At 36.8% G+C, this 20,609-nt stretch overlaps 1 protein-coding gene across 1 annotated transcript in view; it reads right to left on the reverse strand.

The window, feature by feature from the left end:
* Nucleotides 1-20,609, reverse strand: part of dnah9 (dynein, axonemal, heavy chain 9) — a 262,350-nt gene that overhangs the window by 145,002 nt on the left and 96,739 nt on the right. Inside the window, exons 39-42 of the mRNA XM_039739325.1 lie at nt 19,636-19,843; nt 17,711-17,876; nt 12,948-13,050; nt 10,085-10,324 (exon numbers count right to left, since the gene is read on the reverse strand). Coding sequence (XP_039595259.1) covers nt 10,085-10,324; nt 12,948-13,050; nt 17,711-17,876; nt 19,636-19,843 — 717 coding nt within the window. The remainder of the gene's footprint in view (nt 1-10,084; nt 10,325-12,947; nt 13,051-17,710; nt 17,877-19,635; nt 19,844-20,609) is intronic.

Genomic DNA, 20,609 nt, shown 5'->3' on the forward strand with positions numbered 1-20,609 from the left:
TATTTGTGAATTTTTGTTTGTATGTGCTGCTCAAAAGTCACATCATCAAGAAAAATCTGTCTCACACAGGAGAGCACAAATCGAGCATTACACTGTCCGGTGTCGAAAGAAAGGCTGAAGGCATCACCACTTTCCTGAATTAATTTTGAGAGTGTGTAATTATTTATGTAAGATCTTACAGGAGAAAAGCCATCTGAAAATGTTTCACACATACACAATATTCTCATATTTTACAGCCAGAGCGCTAAAAGGTTAAGAATCTAACTCAGGGTCATATAGTCAGTAGGTAGCAGAAACTGAACTTGCAGTCTTGAGATTTAATGTTCATCTCTACAGTCAGCAAGCCACCTTATTTTACTATTAAACTAGTATTAAACTAGTATTTACTAGTATTTTTATTAATAGCATAGCAAAACAGGCACTTAAGACATGTACAACAGTACGTTCATCTGTTTCAATCGCATCGTGCATTTAGGAACCTCTGTTCACCTGATATGCTAGACCTTATGTGCCTCTTTGTTCTTCTTGTTCCCTTGCTCATTGGACATTGCAGTTCTTAAGGGCAGTGGACAACTGTACTCAAAGTGAATACACACTTCAAACAGTTAGGGGAAAATCGCTCCAGGAAAAAGGCATGCAGAGCATTTAGCTGAACATTGTGAACAGATCCACGCACACAATATACAAATGAGAAGTAGCCACACAGTCTTAAATCTACAAAAAATGCACAGGGTAGCAGGATAGGTGCCAGCCTTAGTCTTTCACTCTTTATAGAAGCAACAGGAACTTTTAAGATGTGACCATAAATGGCCTTTTAAAATTATTATAATGATTAGGAGTGCATGAACAGGTATGACCACCCAGTTGCAACATAACACAGTATGAAATTCAGCTTAAGCCTTTCAACATGAACCCCAACATGTGACAGCCACACAATGAATCAAGTAAACCAAAAAAAGGGTTTAAAAAAAAAAAAAAAAAAAAAAAGCAGAACTGGGCTGATTCAGGACTACAAGGAGTGAGCTATGACAAGTGACTGACATGATTGAAGTGGTTTAAATTATAAAAGGAAACTGTACAGTTGATCCAGGCTGTGTCTTTAAAATGAGTTCAACAAGATCACGACGACAGAGTTGGAAACTTGCTAAAGGTAAAATTTCACACAAACATCAGAAAGTTTTTTGGTTTTTTTTTCTCGCCCACAGAGACAGAATAAATGACTGAGTGGTGTAATAGAAAGTGGGACTTCAAAGACCTTCAAAACTTGCCCTGATATTTTTGAGGAATGAGGCAGACAGGTTCGGCAAGCTTTGTTGGGGGTGAATGGCCGGTTGTTCTGAAGATTTTTGTAATATTCTACTGTACACTACAGCTAACTCAGGGGACTCCAGAATCTGCCTATATCCTAATTTATGTGACCAGAATGACTGGCATTGCACTTGCTGTATGTGAGTTGTTATGCATGTGGACACGCAGGAGAATAACTTGTGCCCCATTCAAGACAAGAGCCTACATTAAGCTTGTTGCAACAGTATACTCTCAAACATTTCATCAGTTTAAAAAGGACTAAAGGGGTCATGGCATGGATGAATGACTTTTGAGTTCATGCCTCTGGATAAATAGGCCTGAAAGACATCCATGTGCAGCATATACAGTAGGTAATAAAAGAAATTTATACGCAGGACACAGCGAAGTCAAAAAGTAATGAACTAGGCTGTTTTTCATCATTGTCACATGACAATACACTTAAAATAAAAGGTGCAGGATGTCCTAGGACTGCTTGTGGCAATCAGGCTGTCCTTAACAGCTCCGAGGTATAACAAACACCCCTATTCTAATACCACACAAACAATAGATTTCCAATGGGCTGAATATTGTTTTGAAACAAACATCCTGCAGCTGTCAGCCTTAAATCACAGGCATACTGTTCACTATGTGAAGGTACCCATGATTCATTCTGCAGATGTGTGCTGTTAATTCAGCCCCTTAAGACAGATGAAAGCCACAACACACCACCCGAATGAATTTAAATCAATATTTAACATTTTTAGTATAACCTGTAAACTGCTTTTGTAAATAATGTATTAACATGTGCAAAAGTGTTGCTCCTCTCTTTCTGATTGACTCATTACTGTATTTGGGCTTGCATATAAACCTTGTAGCTCCACTGGATTTGCAATTTGTTACCGTAATGTTTTCCTTACTAATCTAACTTTATTGACTAACACATAAGGATGGCATCTCATTCAAAAATCATGTATTGGCTTTCTGGATGGGAAGAAAATTTGCACGCAGCACCTCTGGATGACTGTCAAAGCATACGTCAGTCAGGTCTAAACTTTAGGTGTTCATTGGTCCTTTTAGTGATGCTAGAAATATAGGACAGCAAAACCATTTTGACGTACTTCCTTCACTAGAAATACATTTGAAATTTTTAATTTTAAATAATTTAAAATTATGCTGTTATCTAATACATCAATTTGGAAGTGCAAAATTATATTATTCTATGTATTTCTACAATTGGAGCACAAGCTAATGAAGTGATAGGCTCAGGGTTAGAGCTGCATAACCCAACACAAATTTCTTGGAAAAACTGCAGAGCCGCCACTTCTCATTTTAATTCACGCTAGAAGGCTGAAATGTACATTCTAGCAGTATTTATGTAATGTCTTATAACTTTATTTACTAGTCATGATTGCTGCCCTTATGAACTTAATGCTTTGTTAATTTTATTTGTTATGCACCTCAGTGATTTGCACTTAAGCAATAATGTCAAACCTGGATTAATTTGAGCCTGTATTTCTGCTGTTATGATTGCATGTCAGCTTAATCAATAGCAAGTTGTATAGCAGTGTAGTAACAAACTGTCACCATAGTGTTAAGGTAGCTGATCCATTTGGAAGATCACACATCCTTTTTGATGGAAAAATACTGACAGCTTTCAAAAGAGCACCCAAAAACATTTTAATTCCCAAGTCACTTCTAGCATGAAACAGTGATTTAATCCTTGTTTGGAACCCTGGCATTAATCTTAATGTTCTTGTGATTTGTAGCCACTTTAGATGAAACTAATTGTATGTAAGCAAGTACAAAAAAAAACATGCCTGCAAACATGATGGACCTGCAATTCAAAGTGTACGAATTAAGACAGCACAACTCAACATATATTAAACAAATCATTGAGACACTTCTACTCACTCCAGCACCTTGCTGATAGACAGACAGAGAAGGTGCTATTTATACACACACACACAATATATATATATATATATATATATATATATATATATATATATATATATATATATATATATATATATATATATATATATATATATATATATATATATATATATACACCATATATATATATATATATATATCATACATACATATATATATACATACATATACATATATATATATATATATATATACATATATATACACACATATATGTATACATATATATATATATATACCTTCATATATACATACACATACATACATATATATATATATATATATATATATAAAAAATACATTGTCACACACATACGCTTGGGTGGCAGCTAAAGGTCTTGAATGAGAGCAATTCCGAGCCAGACCGGGAAGTACTGAGTGCATGGACTCTTTTTCTCGCCTTTCTGCAGACCATTCACGGGAAATTCCACCTGGCCCTGAGGACATGAATTCTTGCTCCAACTCTTTTAACATCCCGTCCAGGCCTGAGCCTATGGATGAAGACTCTTCCAGTTCTGACCCCTTTTGAGGTCACTTCCTATACTGCTCTTTAAAAGCCGCCACCTTTCCTCTATCCCCTTAGTTCTGTACACTTCAGTACATCAATTTATTTCAGTTTTGCAGCCAGGAAACAATATAAGGGTGGCTGCCCCAAACCTTGCTACGGCTCTTGGTCGCGTTTGTATACACACACATACATATGCAGCAATGCTCATTTAAAATGCCTCACTGTGCATGCCATTTTGTCTTTAGCTACGCCAGAAGTTTTCTTCTTTTTGTAATTCTTGTGTGTGCTTGAGGAAAGTTGCTATTCGTTATCTTTCTTGACCTCCTGTAAAAAGTGAAATTTCCCTTCGAAGTTGATTTGTTCCTTCCTATCTATCCTCATAAAAATCTTTTTGATCTTCTAATAGTTAGATAGAAGCCTTAAAAACTGCTCTCCCATGAAACACCACAAAGAAAGGGGGAGCCTGATTTACAGCTGATTTGGCTGCTACTGCTGCAGTCCTAACCTTCCTTCCCAGACAGACAGTCATGAACATATCTGCTAAGACTGTTACCTCAAGCTTCACAGACATGGCTAGAACTACAGTAACACTACAGTACTGGTCTAATGATGTTATTCGTCAGTTTGAAAAACAGGTGAAAAACAGATGATTGTAACACATCAATTAACAAAATTATTTTTCATCTGACATGGTTTATTCATCTCCAGCTGTAATTGATTTTACATTCTAGGTGACTAATGTAAAAATCCCAGCTCTATATTACTGACTAGTTCACAGTGGCTTCTCACGTACACCCATCCTTCAAGAATCTGTTTCATTATTTATCTGTTGGTTTATTTCTTCCAAGTACTTCAGCAGACCACACTTGTGGCACCAAAAGTGAGAACAGAACTGACAGCTGCAGCTTCAATCGCTTCACTTCAGTGCAACGCCTTACACTGAGCCTCTAGGTAAGCCTCCTCTTCCAGTGAAAATCATTGAAGGGAGGCTGAAATTCAAACTTGCAGAGAGGACGGCTACGGCTTACAAGCTAATAACATCCCAGACATTCAATTCTTAGCATATATGGGGTACTGTATGAATCAATTAATCTTTATATTATGTGGTGGTCCTCACTGCAAGCACAATGATAAGGAGCTTTAAAACCAAGAAGGAATACAATACAGAGCAACACAAGATAACAAGCTGATTTACACTGCAATAAAAACTCAAGATAATTCAGAGGGAGATATTGAGAATCTGACTGCAGCCTGCAATTGCTTTCTGCAGTGGCTTAAAAGGCACACACATGAAGCAAGCTTAATATATTCATAGCAATTGAAACAGCAGTCGGCCTTTTCCAATCCCAAGAACAAGTAGTCAGCTCCCTCCAGAGGTGCCCTCACCTATTAGCTCTTAAACCATATAATGTGTTTTATAGCAATTTTGCTGACACCTTGGGTTAGAATGAGAAGCTCAAAGTCTTTCCTACTGATATTCCTTTATTGTAAATTTTCACATTGGTGCTTTCCAGCGCTCCCAATTACTTTTGCGTTCCCAAACTGTGCCTGTTAGATTAGCTGATCATTCCAAATTGTCTTAGCATTTGCAGGTATATTCATCTTATATGCTATGTGATGGAATGGACTTTTCCTTCAGGGTTGGTTCTTTGCGCTCAGTGCTGGCTTGAGCTTTATTAAGCCATATGTATGCATTGAAAAAAATAAGCATTTGGAAAATGGCTGCAAACTACTGTAGATGTGCACAATATAGAACAAGGCTAACTGAGATCATGCAGTCCCTGTCCACAGAGATGCCAACTCCATGCTAGTTAAGAATACCAGAAAGTGCACAGTAGATACAGTCTACAGAGACAAACACTTTATATACATATTGTACATAGATTTACCATGTTTATTGTATCCACAGTATCACACACACTAGATACAGACATACTCTACCTACAATACACAGAAAAACACAATATAAACTCAGCAATGCAAAAAAGCAACTACTATTAAACAGTCACTTAAGTTTACAAAGGCCATACAAACAACTGGGTCAATCCATAGGGTTCTTCACATGTCAGGTAAAGAGAATGGTTTAACATTATTCAATATGTTGGCCACATGAATATGACTATGGGATAATGCAGGTGATAATGCAGTCTGAAGGCTCTCATGCCTATGGCGAAGAATCCAGAAAAACACACCAAATCAGGGTTCAAAAGTAGGGCAGAATGCCACAGCAACCACGCTCATACCTTCTACCGACTATAGAGATGTGGTGCCCTTCATGGAGGATCAAGTTATTGCCTTGAATAATGATTTAAAAACAGAATAATGGCACCTGTCGTTAATTACTTGCCATTGCCAGTTATGTTTTTTAACATCAGAACAATCTAGATGAGAGTCCAACAAACCTCACCAGTTTTATAAACTTAATTCTTCCAAAATAACATCCAATCAAGTTCTGAAAGTCCCAAAATTCCAACTGTTCACCACACTACTTGGTAGCACATTCCATGTGTCTCTGATTCTCTGTGTAAAGAAAAACGTCTTAATGATTGTGGGAAAGTTACTCTCAACAAGTTTCCAACTGTGTCCCCGTGTTCTTAATGAACTCATTTTAAAGTAACAGACTCAATCCACTGGACTCATTTCTTTGATCAGTATCAGGCTGCATCAACCTGGACTGATATATGACCATCTTCAAAAAAAATGTATGTAAAGATAATGTGAACAATGCAGTAATCCATTAGTCCCCAAAAAAAAAAAACAACACTAAACTAATTCATTAACAGTGTGCTGGATATGCCACAGAAGAGCATTTGGAAATTACCTGCCATGATGCGTAACCACTTGTATCATCTGTGTGGATTTACCCAACTGTAAGAGACCCACAACATAAACCAAATCTGAACAATTAAATTACTCCCTTGATGATATTATATACATTTTATTTGTATAACCCCTTTCCCATTCTCAAAGCTTATATACCTTTTTTGGGAATATTTCTTACTCATGTGGTAACTGCTTCGTTTTATACAGTATATATTTATTCATTGCATGCAGTTATTGGCAGGCAATAGCTATTACATAAACTTTAAGATTTTATTACAATGCAAACATTACAGATCAACAAAACATTCAGTGCCATATTTTATTTAATTCAGCTATCCCTTTCATTAAAAGATAAAAGAGAAAGGTTTAATATAAAGCAATCACCCAGAAAAACTGCAGCATCCAAAAGGTTAGCAACAGTACAGCATGTTCAACTAATTGAGGACATCAATGATAAATGCCTGCCAGATTCTAAAAAAAAAACTTCAAATTAATTCTCATAAAGTTCCTCATTTAATTTCTTTCCAAATTTTTAAAATACATTTTATTGATTTTGGGTCTGCATTACAATGAATAAATTACAGATCAGTAAGACACTGAGTACTGCATTCTCTTCAAATTAGATCAGACTCACCTCCCAAACTCACACAGAAAAGAGAGAGAAAAGGATTTTATATGAAGTAATCTTTCAAAAGGTACAGAAATATCCAAAAGGTTAGCAATGGTTCAGTATGCTTAATTGAGGGCAACATTAATAAATGCCTGCCAAATTCTAAACAATATTTGAGTAGTTCTTCGGTAATATAATAAATAAATTGGAAGGAAACTAAATTCACTTTACAATGTATTACCAGGTTAATCAGAATTTGTCCAATTAAAGCAAAACAAAATGGCATACTAGCAATGCACTGAAAGATACCAGGGGAGACACCAAAATTCCCAGGATTGGTCAATAGCACAGGAGTAGGGCATAGTTCTCAAATATTCCATTTGACCTTGTACGCCCGCAGTCCAGCAAGTGGCATCATGCTGAACTGGATGAATGTGCATTTGTGGTATTTATTGTACAATTGTGTAAGTGACTTTTTCTAAGCTGATATAACAGCCAAACTGTGGTAACTCTTTTGATTCAGAATGCCAGTCACCCTGTGCAAGTCACCAACTGTGCCTACAGCAAAAAGACCCACAGACCATCACACTTTCTCCTTCATGTTTGTACTTTCAGGAATGGTTTTCTTACTGCCACTTGTCCTATCAACCATGCAGCCGGCACTTCCACTGCTAAGCTGTGATTGAAGCTGTTGTGCTGTGAAGCGCCTGAGATCACACAAGCTGCTGACCCTCAGAAACTGGTCTTCTGATTGGGTTGTGACTTTGGGTCTGCCAGATTTTCTCTTATCAGAGTTTCTTCCAGTTTCCAATTGCCTTCAGACTGAGTAGGACACAACTGTACTCACTGACACTTTGATATTTTTTCCCTCTCTGAAAGAAAGGCCTAAATTTCTAAGGGTTATAATGCTCTGCCTCATTTCAGTTGTTAATTGTTGTTTTCTAGTCATTATCACTGGAGTATTGTCCAATTAGTACTTCAGAGGGTTTAGTAAGAAAGTTTAATCCAACTCTGCTTTAAGTCAGACACATGCTTTTTAAAAAATCAACAGCAGTTGAGAAACCTGTGCAGATTATTTTCTTCAATTTGCAAGACTTAATTTACTTTAACTGCTGCAGAACAGCTCTAGGTTGTAACCTATTAGTAGTTCCCTGAAGGCGGCCCACTTCTACTATTCTGAAATTTAATTTTTTCTCAGTTTTTGCCAACCTAAACTTTATATTTAAACTTCTGGCAGTTTACTTTTCACCATTTTGGGTCATTCATTGCATTTCAACTGGAAAAAGTGAGGTGTTCTAAAGCTTGACCAGTACAATGTGTGTGTGTTAATTGTGTCCCTTCATTTCTTTTAAAGAACTCATTTTAAAGTAACTGGGATCTACTGTACAAATTCCTTTCATGGATTTTAAAAACTTCAATTCTATCACATTTAATTTGTTAGCTTAAACTGGAAGGGTTCACTTCCTAACATCTTTCCTCACAGCTCATACCTTGAAGACCTAGAATCAGTCTAGTTGCTCTTCTTTAGATCTTCAATGTCTTTTCTGTAGCCTGGAGACCAGAACTGCACACAGAACTGCAGATAAGGTCTCACCCATGTGAGAAGAGCTTAAGAATAAAATCTTTCCTTACTTGTACTTTAATGTTAATTCCTATGTGTAAGACAGTATACATCTCTAAAAACCCTGCACTCCATATATATTATTATGTACCTTAAGAATGGTGAAAATATATGAGCCATCTTGTAAGGTCTTTGGATTTAAAACTCCAAGGAATAGCTCAATCCCAACCTCTAACTCAATGAACGAGTCAGTGAACCTGAATGTGCTCCAGTTGTAAAGTATGTATGTAAATACCTCCACTGCATCCGTGAACTTGTAGATGATGGGATGCGATTCTCCAGAAACAGTGTTATACAGACTAATTGTTTTTTGTTTGATTATTGTAATTATTACTTAAACATTATATGCCCACATTATACTCATGTATGTAGTATACCTACATAAATTTTCATATATTACATAAATATTACACATTCATATATTTCCAATTCCATGAAGATAAAAAAATAAAAAGGTATTCATAGCTTAAAAAGAAATGCAAATTAGCTTAAATTGCTCAATCTGTCAAAAAACAAATGACTGTTCTTTGCAGCACAGTATAATTTTAACTTTAATGTTATAATTATTACTGTATAATTATTACTGTATGTATGCTCATGTAATCTAAAATAAGGTCTATTTTCAATGAGGAAGAAGAAGCAGACTGAAGTAAGAAAAGCTAAAGCCTGAGTAGGGGATTAGCTCACCAGAGGGTACAAACAGGCACAGTCTAATTGAAGAGTCCCGATTTCAAACAGATAGCCCTCTGTAACTCCAAACTGCAATGACTGTCACCTCCATCACCAGTGATTTCATGTTTGGTTAAATAAGGATTTAGAGACAAAGTTATAATCAATTGTGTTGAATGGTATCCCATGTTAAAAACTAAACAAAAGGAAGTATGTTTCATTAAACAACAAGCCAATAGTAAGAATCTCAACGGGGAGAAAAAAAAAAAAATCACTGCTTATATAAAGGGGTTTTTGGTAACCTCTGATGAAGTCTGTAAAATAAGGAGACTAAAAGGATTCCTCCTTTGTTTCCTTATTATTTTTTCCATTAGGATAGTTTGTACTTCTTGGGATTGGCAGCTTCCCAAGATTCTGACTATGGTAAGCAGGCCTTGAAAATGGATAATCCGATGTAAATTCTTTAAGACAACACCCAGCTTAACCCTTTAATCAAGTGAGCATAGCAAATGTTGAGTTTTATGCATTGGGACACTGCTCATTCAAAAGTCAGCACTACAGCCACATTAAAAGCTGCCATCACTTAAGTAAAACAGGGAATGCAACATACCTGGAAGATGTTTGACAAGTCCCTCAGGTTAAAGATGTAATGAAATTTGATTGCAGTGGGCAAAAATATAGAGGCCACCTTCTGGTGAAAAGCGAGCGCCAAATTAATGAGCTGAGAGCAAGTCTTCTGCAAAGCCACGGGGAAATTGCCAGTTTTCAGGTGCTGGGTGAGGATGGTGTTGTAGATAGTGGCCAGGGCATCCACACCAGGAAATGAAAGGGCAAATACACAGAAGTGGCGCTGCATGAAGACAAAGAAATTGAGGGGGAAAAAAAGTGTATAAGAATAAATAATATTCAGTCCAGTTTATTTCTGTATAGTGCTCTTCACTGAACACAGACACCAAACAGTACGAGAAGTTCTTGAGCAAAATAAGATTACAAACTTTACTAATGACATAGACAGATAAGGAGCTTGAAATTGATTAACAACATTTGATAGAATGCACTCTATATATCTATCCATTGGATTTGAAACTTTTTGTAGTCCACTTTAGGCTTGTCTATTCTGGCAGTAAAATATGAAAAGCAGGAAACTAATCTGTATGAGGCACCAGCTCATTGGAGGCCACATTTGCACACACAGCCATATTTACTCTCATCAGAGCAAATTCAGAAAACCAAGGTATGGGCACAGAAGATATGCAAACTCCAAGCAGAGAAACGTAAGACTGGGATCTGAACCCCCGACTCGGGATGTGGGAGGCAGCAGTGTTAACCACAGTGCTACTTTAACACAGTGTTAATGATTGACCTTTGTTAAATATATTACATTCTTTTTTTTAAATCAAAAATTGATTTGACGGAAAAAAAGGGATTTTATTTAAAAAAAACAACATGGAAGAATTCACGACAAATGACACTGGGTAATCACGTATATACACACACCACAGGCCAGTTTAGCATTGACAATCCCATTAAACCTGCATATCTTTGGACTATGGGAGGAAACCCACACAGACATGGGGAGAACATTCAAATTCAACACAGGGAACACCTGGGATGTGAACCATGAGCTCTTGTTGCGAGGCAGCATCATTACCACTGTGCCACCATGCCACTGTGGGCCATTTCACATTTTGAAAATTACTTTAATGTATTTTTCAGATCCTGATCTTTGGGGATTTTGAACTTCACTTATTTAATTACTCTGCGTATTTCAATACAGTTTCAGAAACAACTTCAACCTATCTCTACAGTAAATCAGGAAACAATTCTGGTCCAGTTCAGGTAGCACCCACTCTCCTAGAAAAACCAACATGCACAGAGTCAATTTAGATACACAGATTAAACTAACTTGCAGGTTTTAGTGAATTTAAGGAAAAAGGTGCTAGCTCAAAACTCCGCATGGAACTATTTATGATGAAAAAATACATTTTGTAAGAACAATATTATGTATACCAAATAAACTTTTAAATATCTACCAAAAAAAAGCACATAAAACTACCAGGGTTCTGCAGTTTCCTCTTTGGAATTGATAATTTAATTTATAACCATGTCAAATTTCAGCTTTTTAACTTGCAGAGAAGCTCAATTATGACCATAAGACAATGGGAATAAGGAATGTTTATATGTGGATGTTTTAAATGCACTTCAATAGCTTGATTAATATTGCAGACTGACTTGGGATGTTACAGTGCTGAAGAGACTAGCACCACTGCCACATGCCTCCATGGACTGGAGTGGGATTCTCAATCACACTTCCTTTGTGCAGGTCCTGGTCCTTTTCATGCCTACATGAGTTTTCTCCCCATTCCTTGGTTTATTCAAAACATTAAATTACATCTCTAAAATGTCCCAGTACAACTGAACTTGTGTATGTATGAGTGTGCCCTGCAACAGACTGTGGTTCCATTCCAGGTGGGTTCCTACTTTGTTCCCAGATTTCTTGAAACAGGTGTCATATTACAGTAGCCCTTTTTAGAAAATGAACAAAGACTAAAATGGTCTAATGTAGAAAGATTAACTGAGACTCCATTGCTCCCTGTCCCCATAACCAGTAACCACATATTAGACAGGAACAGCAGCAAATGTGGATGCAAGATGGATGATGTAAACAAGAAAAACATTTCATCTGAAGCTGACAGCAAAAACATGAGTCGTTTTGGGCAATGGATCTTTTTCTTGAATTTCCTTTTTCATTAAAGGAACAATAAATAATCTAATACACATGCATTACAAGTGGCCCCGACACTAACCACTTATTTCCTTTGGTGCTCAACTGCCTTTATCATCTCTACAGCAGATATAACGGAAAGTCCAAAGGGAGGTTTAAGACAGCCTCTGTGAAGATGGAAATCATTTAAAAAATAAAATGATTTCTATTCAGCAAGCCTCAGAATATGAAACTTACTCACTCACTCACACAAATAAGGTAAGGGCCGACTAGGAAGGCTAAAGTTAGCAAGCACTTTTTTTTTTTTTTTTTTTAATTTAACCTGTAAGGTAGAAATACATTTATATCACAAAATTTGAAGGGAAATCATCAGTGTAAGAAATTGAATAATAAATATTTAAAAATACATTGATTTTTTTTCCCCAAATCCATACCCTACAGGTTGAATGAAAATTGAGATCACTATCTCCCAATTGCCGTCCTTTTTCATATCCTTGGCCATGAAAGGACATATAAATTAAGTCTGGACACCAGGTGCCTTATTTGGAGCTGAAATTACCTTTTGATGAGTTGCACAGCTCACTCAGTGGGTATCCACTACAGTAATGACATGCTCCAAGCACAACTCCATCCTCTACACACACCACCCCATTTTCATCCTTTATGTTTCTAGGCCAGACAGCCTGTCTGCTCTGCACCCAGAAGCTGTTGTAAATCATCAGAATACATTCTGAAGATAACAAAATACCTGAAGTCTTGGATTGATGGTAAAGCTGCCAGATGTAGGATTCATGCATGAGACATACTGCACATTGTGAATCTCCTTCAGCGACAGCTTGGCTCTGTCATACCTGTGTGAGCACAATGGGGATGAGTTTACAAACCAAGTCAAACATTTGTTATATAAATAGTTATTGTCTTTCAAATGTTATATATTTTGGTATCGCACTGTAATTGGGCATTGTGTTCAGGATAAAAAAAAAATAAGTTTAAGCTAAGAGCTGCAGCTATTTATCAGTAAGTACATGTGACAGTAATACAACTATAAAGCTATAAATTCTGAAAGAATAAATTAAAACCCAAAATGTTTTATTAAGTTAACTGATAATAGTACTGCATTTCATGTGTTTATATGCACACAAACGGGAGACATACTCAGTCCCAGGAAAGAACCTTCTAGTAGATATCTAGAGATTATACAAACATCATCTCACAATAAATGACCTGAGGACTGAACTCTCATCTCTGGATCTGTAAGAGAGAGTAGTATTTACCACTCTTGTTTATGAAATTCTTTTATTGCTATATGCTTCTTGAAGTATGTCAAACATTTGGTAAAGACTGCACTGAACTAGTAATTGTGGATATCATGAAGCAACATTTTAGTATCATCCCTGGACCCACATTTTACAAGTGTTCTTCCTGACTATGCATGCATTGTATCCTCTTTGGAATTTGTTGGAAAACAGACAGGACGTCCTCCTAAAGAATGTTGTGCATTTAATTTGTAACTAAAACTGTTGTTCAGTAAATGATTCTACATTTGTGTATTAACACTATGCATCTTAATATATATTCAAAATATACACACTGCATTCACTGTAAATCAGCTATGAGCTGGTATTCTGTACACAGCTGAATTATGTCCTGAGCCAAGTGTTGTGATGCCCCCTAAACCAGAACCCTCTACCAGATCTAATGGTATAACAACATAAATGACTGAATGATTATCCTTCTACACTTTTAATCTGCTTAGTGCATAAACAGGTTACTGAGGAAACCGCGCCTTTTCATACATGACCAGGCACAAGGCAGGAATCCAGCCACGATGAGCTTTAATTCCATGGTCAGGTACAAGCGTTTAGGAGTCACCTTCAAGGCCCTGTAAAGGTAAGAAATTCAATCCCAAGCCAAGAGAGGCTACTGATGTGTTGTTCTTTGTCCACAGTTTAGAAACTCAACAAAGAGAAAAGCTCAGAATTCACTTCTGCTCTCTTCTCCTACAAACCCCACCTCTTCTGAGGTCTTAGTATAGAAGACCCAAGTCAATCGGAAGGAGGTGCTCAGATGGAGCCTGAAAACAAACTTCACTAGTCTTTTTTTTATTTAACTGTGCACAAGCTTTCTGGAACATTTGAACCCTTTGTGCCTGTTATTTTGCCATTTCCTCACATTATACAGGGCTTTCAGCTCACTCCACATGGAAGTGAGCTAAAGGGTTCAAAAGATTGTAATTTCACAGTGGACCACGGGGTGGTAGTGTGTAATAACCCTTTCTCTGCTTCTCTTGCTGACCACCAGAAAGAAATCCCACCTGGATCTGTCAATATCACTTCTGGTTCCAACCCCAGTGACATCATTTCCTCCAATAGACTATAAATTAAAAAAAAACAAACACACACACACACACACACACACACAACCAAAAGCCATTTTGTTGCCACTAAGACAGTTCTCTTTTGGACTAACATCTGTTTTTTTTGTGCTTCAAATCTTTTTCTGTATTCTTCTGTTTTATTAACTAATACACACACTAGCATTCAAAAGTTTGGAACCACCCAGATTTTGTAATGTTTTTTTACAGTAAAAAGAAAACTTTTTAAAATGACCAAAAGAACAGACACTGGGCAGTGAATTTCTGGATGATTGCAAACTTTTATCCCATTGCCCTTTTTTGTTTCCAGTTTTCTTTGACCTCTAAGACCAGAGTCTTCTCTTCATTGTTGCATTTGACACCGATAATCTGTTGTGTATTAATTAAGGATGCAGCCACTCTGAAGTGCTTATCCTTTTGTACAGTTGTGTATCTGGGCCTTTTCCTGGTTAGATGCAGTTTGCCATCTTCTCTCAAGACAGTAACAAACACCTTTCAAATGAAATCTTCAGTTTGTGAAATGTCACATGGAATAACCTCCATTTTGCAGAACAATAAAATAATGGCATGTTTCTTGAGAAAGCAGTTTTACTTTGGCCATTTTTGAACCCAGGAATTCTGTTACCCTGAAACCCAGCTAGTAATAATTGAATTGCTCTGTGGAACAGAATATCAGTTTTCAGCTGAGCGAACACAATTATAAAAGGTTTCGCCAATAACCAGTTAGTATTTCAACATGATTAAAGAGTTCTGCATTAAGACAGGGGATGTGAATAACTATAAATCAATCATTCCAAACAGTTTCATTAGTACTTGACATTAGGAATGTCTTGACTATATTTTTAAATTAATTCAATGGTACTTTGATAATCTGATGATTACTTATGATTAATAATTATTAATATTTATTATTATTCATACAAGAATAAAACTCGGTTTCTGTTCTCACAACTGTAAATCTAATTTTGCCCACCCTGCGTGTGTGTGTGTGCACGTGTGACAATGCATGCATGCTGTATAATTCTTATAATTTTCAGTGAATATTTAGGTGTTGGAGGAAATCATCTGAATAGAAAAAGAGGTGTATGGCCATTTGGATTTTGCTGTTGAGCTCTGCAATAACATATGTGCACAAACGGCACCTGTCATGGGGAGGTGCTGGGCCTAGGGGATGGTTATAGCTAATCCAAAACCAAGAAGCAGCAGATATTCTAGGATAGAAGTACTTATAAATGCCATCTTATTGCATCTCCAATTGTATGGAATGAAAGCCGAGATTAATTTCAGATGACTAAAGGAATTAAGATTTATTGAACTCTCACTCCTGAAATCTGAATCCCAAGAAATTATTCTAGGACCAACAGAGTGTCCATATGTACAGAGAATGACTGCCTCACAATGACAACAGATGGGAAGCTTTCATCCCAATTAGTACCTCTAGGCTATGATGATCTTTCACAGTGTGCTCCACAGGCAAGGTTTTTTTACTCATTTAAAGTGTAATCTTCCAAATTAAAAAGTGTGCTACATTCTTTGAAGGATGAGGATAGTAGATTGTTCTCATTTGGTAAATGTATGTGTTCTGAGCTGTATGATTTAATGTTCTAGTCCATTATGAGCAAAAATAATGGTTTAAAATTCATTGTTAAAACTTCAGTTTCTAATAGCTCTACTGCTCTTTTTTCTCCCAAATCACCTCTTTTGGGCAATTCCATGTAAGTAGCTTAATTCAAATGTCAGCCAGCAATAGGCCAGGTGTCATTCAGTCTCCAGGACTCAAGATAATTTCCCAAGTGGCCAAGCCTTCTCTAAATGGTACACTTACCTTTATTAAGCTTCCACAAGAAGCTGATTAATAACAAAGAGCCAGGAGTACTTTATGTTTAAATTGGTAACATACTGAGATTTACTGAATTAATTGACTTTACAATGCAAAGAAGTAAGATCCTGAGTAACAAACAGGTGAAGAGAATTGTTAATGGGAGATGCATATTCACTTAGGATATGCATATAGTGTAACAGTTTATTATATGTTCAGGAATAAAGACTAACACTCAAAGACATCATTACTATCTACTGTATAATGTTTTATATAAATCTACACAGAGATGCCCAGCTGGCATGTTTGCCAGGAGTAAGAGCACAAAATCTTCTAGCTGGGAGACGGCAGCAGGAATTTCCCTCTTCTGAAAATACTAACCAGACAGAAAATAAACAGGCCCAACGGAGGTCTGCCTAGAGGCCAGAGTATCCTCCATCTAAGCACAAAATGGATGGCAGGAAAGAATGCCTGACCACCCATTCCTTTAAGTCAGAGAGCTGTTCCTAGCTTTGGGTTCAAACAGCTTTATCAAGTGAATAGAATTTTAGACGCCCAGATTTCTCTACAGACTTCTTTTTGGAATCATTAGGAGGTTTCTCAAGAACTCTTCAACACTAAAGGGCTCCTAGGTCCCAAAATATTTGGACTTGGAAAAGGGTTTACTGAAACGTATGAAATTTCTCACACAAAAGCCTGAACACCCTGAAGTCACTAGCCCCTTTTCATTTAGCTTCTTACTGTGTAACACACTTTGGCTGTACCTGAAAATGAAGTAACACTGTAAAAGTCCAACATGACAAACTGTCACAAGGAAATTTAAAAATGCACAAGAAAGGTTTTATGTTGTGAAATGAATGGTGCATCCCAAAGAAAATATTTTAAGGGAGATTAAAGTTACCCCAACAATCAACAAAAAATGTAATCATTTAACTCCTTTTTCTGCAACTATTTGGAGAGAATGTTTCCTTGAATCATAATTGAAAATGGCTAGTAAAACTCTCTCTGATGTCAACAAAAAGTATAATAATGCAGGAGTGATATGAGCAGACCTTGTTGCTGTCAACAGCAACACACCATAAATATAAAAAAATGCATGTAGCGTTTACTAGATTGTGAATGAAGATGTATGTCATAGTAAAGAGGCAGTGATGAAGAACTGCATGGCCTACTCCTGCCCTTTAATTTAAAGCTGTTAATCTCAGTCAGCCTTACAAATCAGGTTATAGCTAGAACCCTCTCATGTAAGGTTCCATTTAAAAAAAGTGCAAATAAAAAATGAAATACCTAGACAACCACTTAATAATGAAAAGCATACCAGTGATTGTAGTCCATATGCTGCCTGATGAGTGTGTGTGGCTGGACAGTCCCATATGCGTCAACTTCTGGCATGTTCATGTCATCAATGAAATAGATGAGCTTTTTAGTTCCTGGTGGTCCATAGTTCCTGCCAGCTTTCTTTTCTAAAGGCTTTTCAAGAACAGCTTAAAAACAGCAGCAGAGAAGAGAAAAGGCAAGTCACAACTTTCAGAATGTACAAGATGTTAAACTTCTGAAGTTAAAATGAGGCCTGTCAAAATTAGACAATTAGAAATCAAAAGCACACGACTGTAACATACTTAATGCTTCTGATGAACAAATGATCATCCCATATTCGGTGTAGAAAACTAATGACTCCCGCAACATTTTTCTCCTGAACTTAAGCCCCCAATAATTTGGAGAATGTGCAAAGTAACACCAGTGGACATTATTCTTGAAGCTGTCTTAGGGGCTCAATGATGCCATTAGGCAAAGACCTTGGTAGAAATGAGAAATTACTCTTAGGGCTTTCTTTACAGGCCCTAAAAGAGGTGGCAAAAGTGCCTGACTGATAGGAGGTCCATATGGTACAGTGCTATACGTGACATAGAGAAAAGGAGCTATTAGGAAGATTTGGTTGCTTAGGTGTGAATGAAATCTCAAATATGCAGGGACTCAGGTGCTGGAAGGAACTCTAACCTGGCATCCTTAATGTAAAAATATGTCTGCGTTTCACTTTGAGAATTAGCTGAAGCTGACCTCTGTACTCACATTGACTGAGTGAACTTGGAGTTGGGAGAAGAGTTGGAACAAGAATTCAACTGGTGGGTGGAAATGAAAGGCAAAGGGAGAGGCAACGTTTGTTTGTGTACTTGTAGGAGGCTGTAGTAGGGACCCCCATCAAACAGAGAGGGGTTCAAGACCTATGTTTAGTCAGGCAACAGTTGTGTTTTCATTTTGGCTTATTTGGTGGTACTTTAGTTAATTCCTTTCTTTATATCTCATACTTCAGCATTAAAGGTGGCATATGTTATATAAATATTTTGGACTTATATTTCTGGTCATTATATTTTCATATTTTTCTTCATTACTTTGTTGTTTATATTTTCCTGAGACATTTTTATCTTTTGGATGTATATGGAGGACTTATTGATTTATTTTTCTTATTTTTCACATTCTGGAGTAATGATTTACTTTTATGTATATCTCAGTTTTTTCACTATGTTGACTGATTGTGAATACTGTGTTATTCCATGAATATATAGGGTTGTTTATTCCTTTAAACATTTTACTGTGACTTATACATCCTGCTTATATTGTTCTTTCCTAACAGTTAGCCATTATTATAAGTGGGCTTATATCAGTTGTGCTGGTTTATTTTGGATAGCTATTTTCCCTTGCCATTCATTTTGGGTTCAGGGAAAGCTCAAGTGAACTCCTTAACTTCCCAATAAGGCGAGTGACAGTAAGTAGTGAGGATTTAACTAACAGCTGTGCTGCCTTAAACATCAAGCCACACAGAAAAAAGCAAAGCATACATTTCAAATAAAAGAAAAAAGGTCATACATTTTTCTGCCTGAAAGACTGTAGCCTTAAACTGAAACTCGGTTTTATTGTGCTCTCTTCTCACTACTTGTATCCTACACTTGCCAAGCCAGTTTCTTTCTGGTGGCTATCTTTCTATAGCAAAGAGTCCATCAGGTATAGTATTAGCCATTGGAGATGGTGCTAAATGATAACATGACTCTCTTCATTTAAAGGGACGGTTTTACTGGCGAGGTATTGATGATTATATTTTTACACTGACAGCTTGTCAGCTCTGTTTCTACAAGCCTACTTCCTTCCTGCTGGGAACCAAAACCCAACCAGCAGTGAAGCACAGTTTTACAGCTTCACCTAATTAGCTTTCAGCAAGTCCTGCAAAACAAACATATCTCGTCTTACCTTGCAACATTGCAGAAGTGGTATAGTAGTTGAAAGGAACATTTTTGACCATATATTCATCTTGATCAAGGGATCCCAGCTTGTCACCCACTAGCACAGACTTTCCAGTTCCAGCATTACCTACAAGCATAATGGGCCTTCGCTTTTCCAACAGTCTATCCATAAAGTACTTAACACGGATAGTTTCATTAGTATGGACGAGGCATGCCTGCAAAGAACATGAAAGTGGAATAAGGACGTTAATTAAAAGGTGAAGAAAAATAACTTTAAAACCAAATTAGACAATCAAAAAATGAAACATTAGAATTTGAGCATGTAAATAGCACGTGGCAAAGAAGTCTGTAAGATGTACAGCCTAAAGAAAATAATCAAACAGTTACCAAAACTGAGCACTGGACTACATATTTAAGGCTAGTCCAATTAAGAAAAACAAAGCCAAAGTGCAGAATTGCCTTGGTGCTGTAGAAACTGTAAGGATCCATCATTTTGTTCATTGATTCTTTTCCTTTTAGTAAAAAAAAGTAATGAAGCCACCTAACTAGACACTTGATATTACAGTGCATCCGGAAAATATTCACAGCGCATCAGTTTATCCACATTTTGTTCTGTTACAGCCTTATTCCAAAATGGATTAAATCCATTTTTTTCCTTAGAATTCTACACACAACACCCCATAATTACAACGTGAAAAAAAAGTTTACTTGAGATTTTTGCAAATTTATTCAAAATAAAAAAAACTGAGAAATCACATGTACATAAGTATTCACAGCCTCTGCCATGAAGCTCACTCCAAATTGAGCTCAGGTGCATCCCGTTTCCCCTGATCATCCTTGAGATGTTTCTGCAGCTTCATTGGAGTCCACCCGTGGTAAATTTAGTTGACTGGACATGATTTGGAAAGGCACACACCTGTCTATAGAAGGTCCCACAGTTGACCGTTCATGTCAGAGCACAAACCAAGCATGAAGTCAAAG

This window comes from Polypterus senegalus, chromosome 17 (genome assembly GCF_016835505.1).
Source record: "Polypterus senegalus isolate Bchr_013 chromosome 17, ASM1683550v1, whole genome shotgun sequence".
Lineage (NCBI taxonomy): Eukaryota > Metazoa > Chordata > Cladistia > Polypteriformes > Polypteridae > Polypterus > Polypterus senegalus.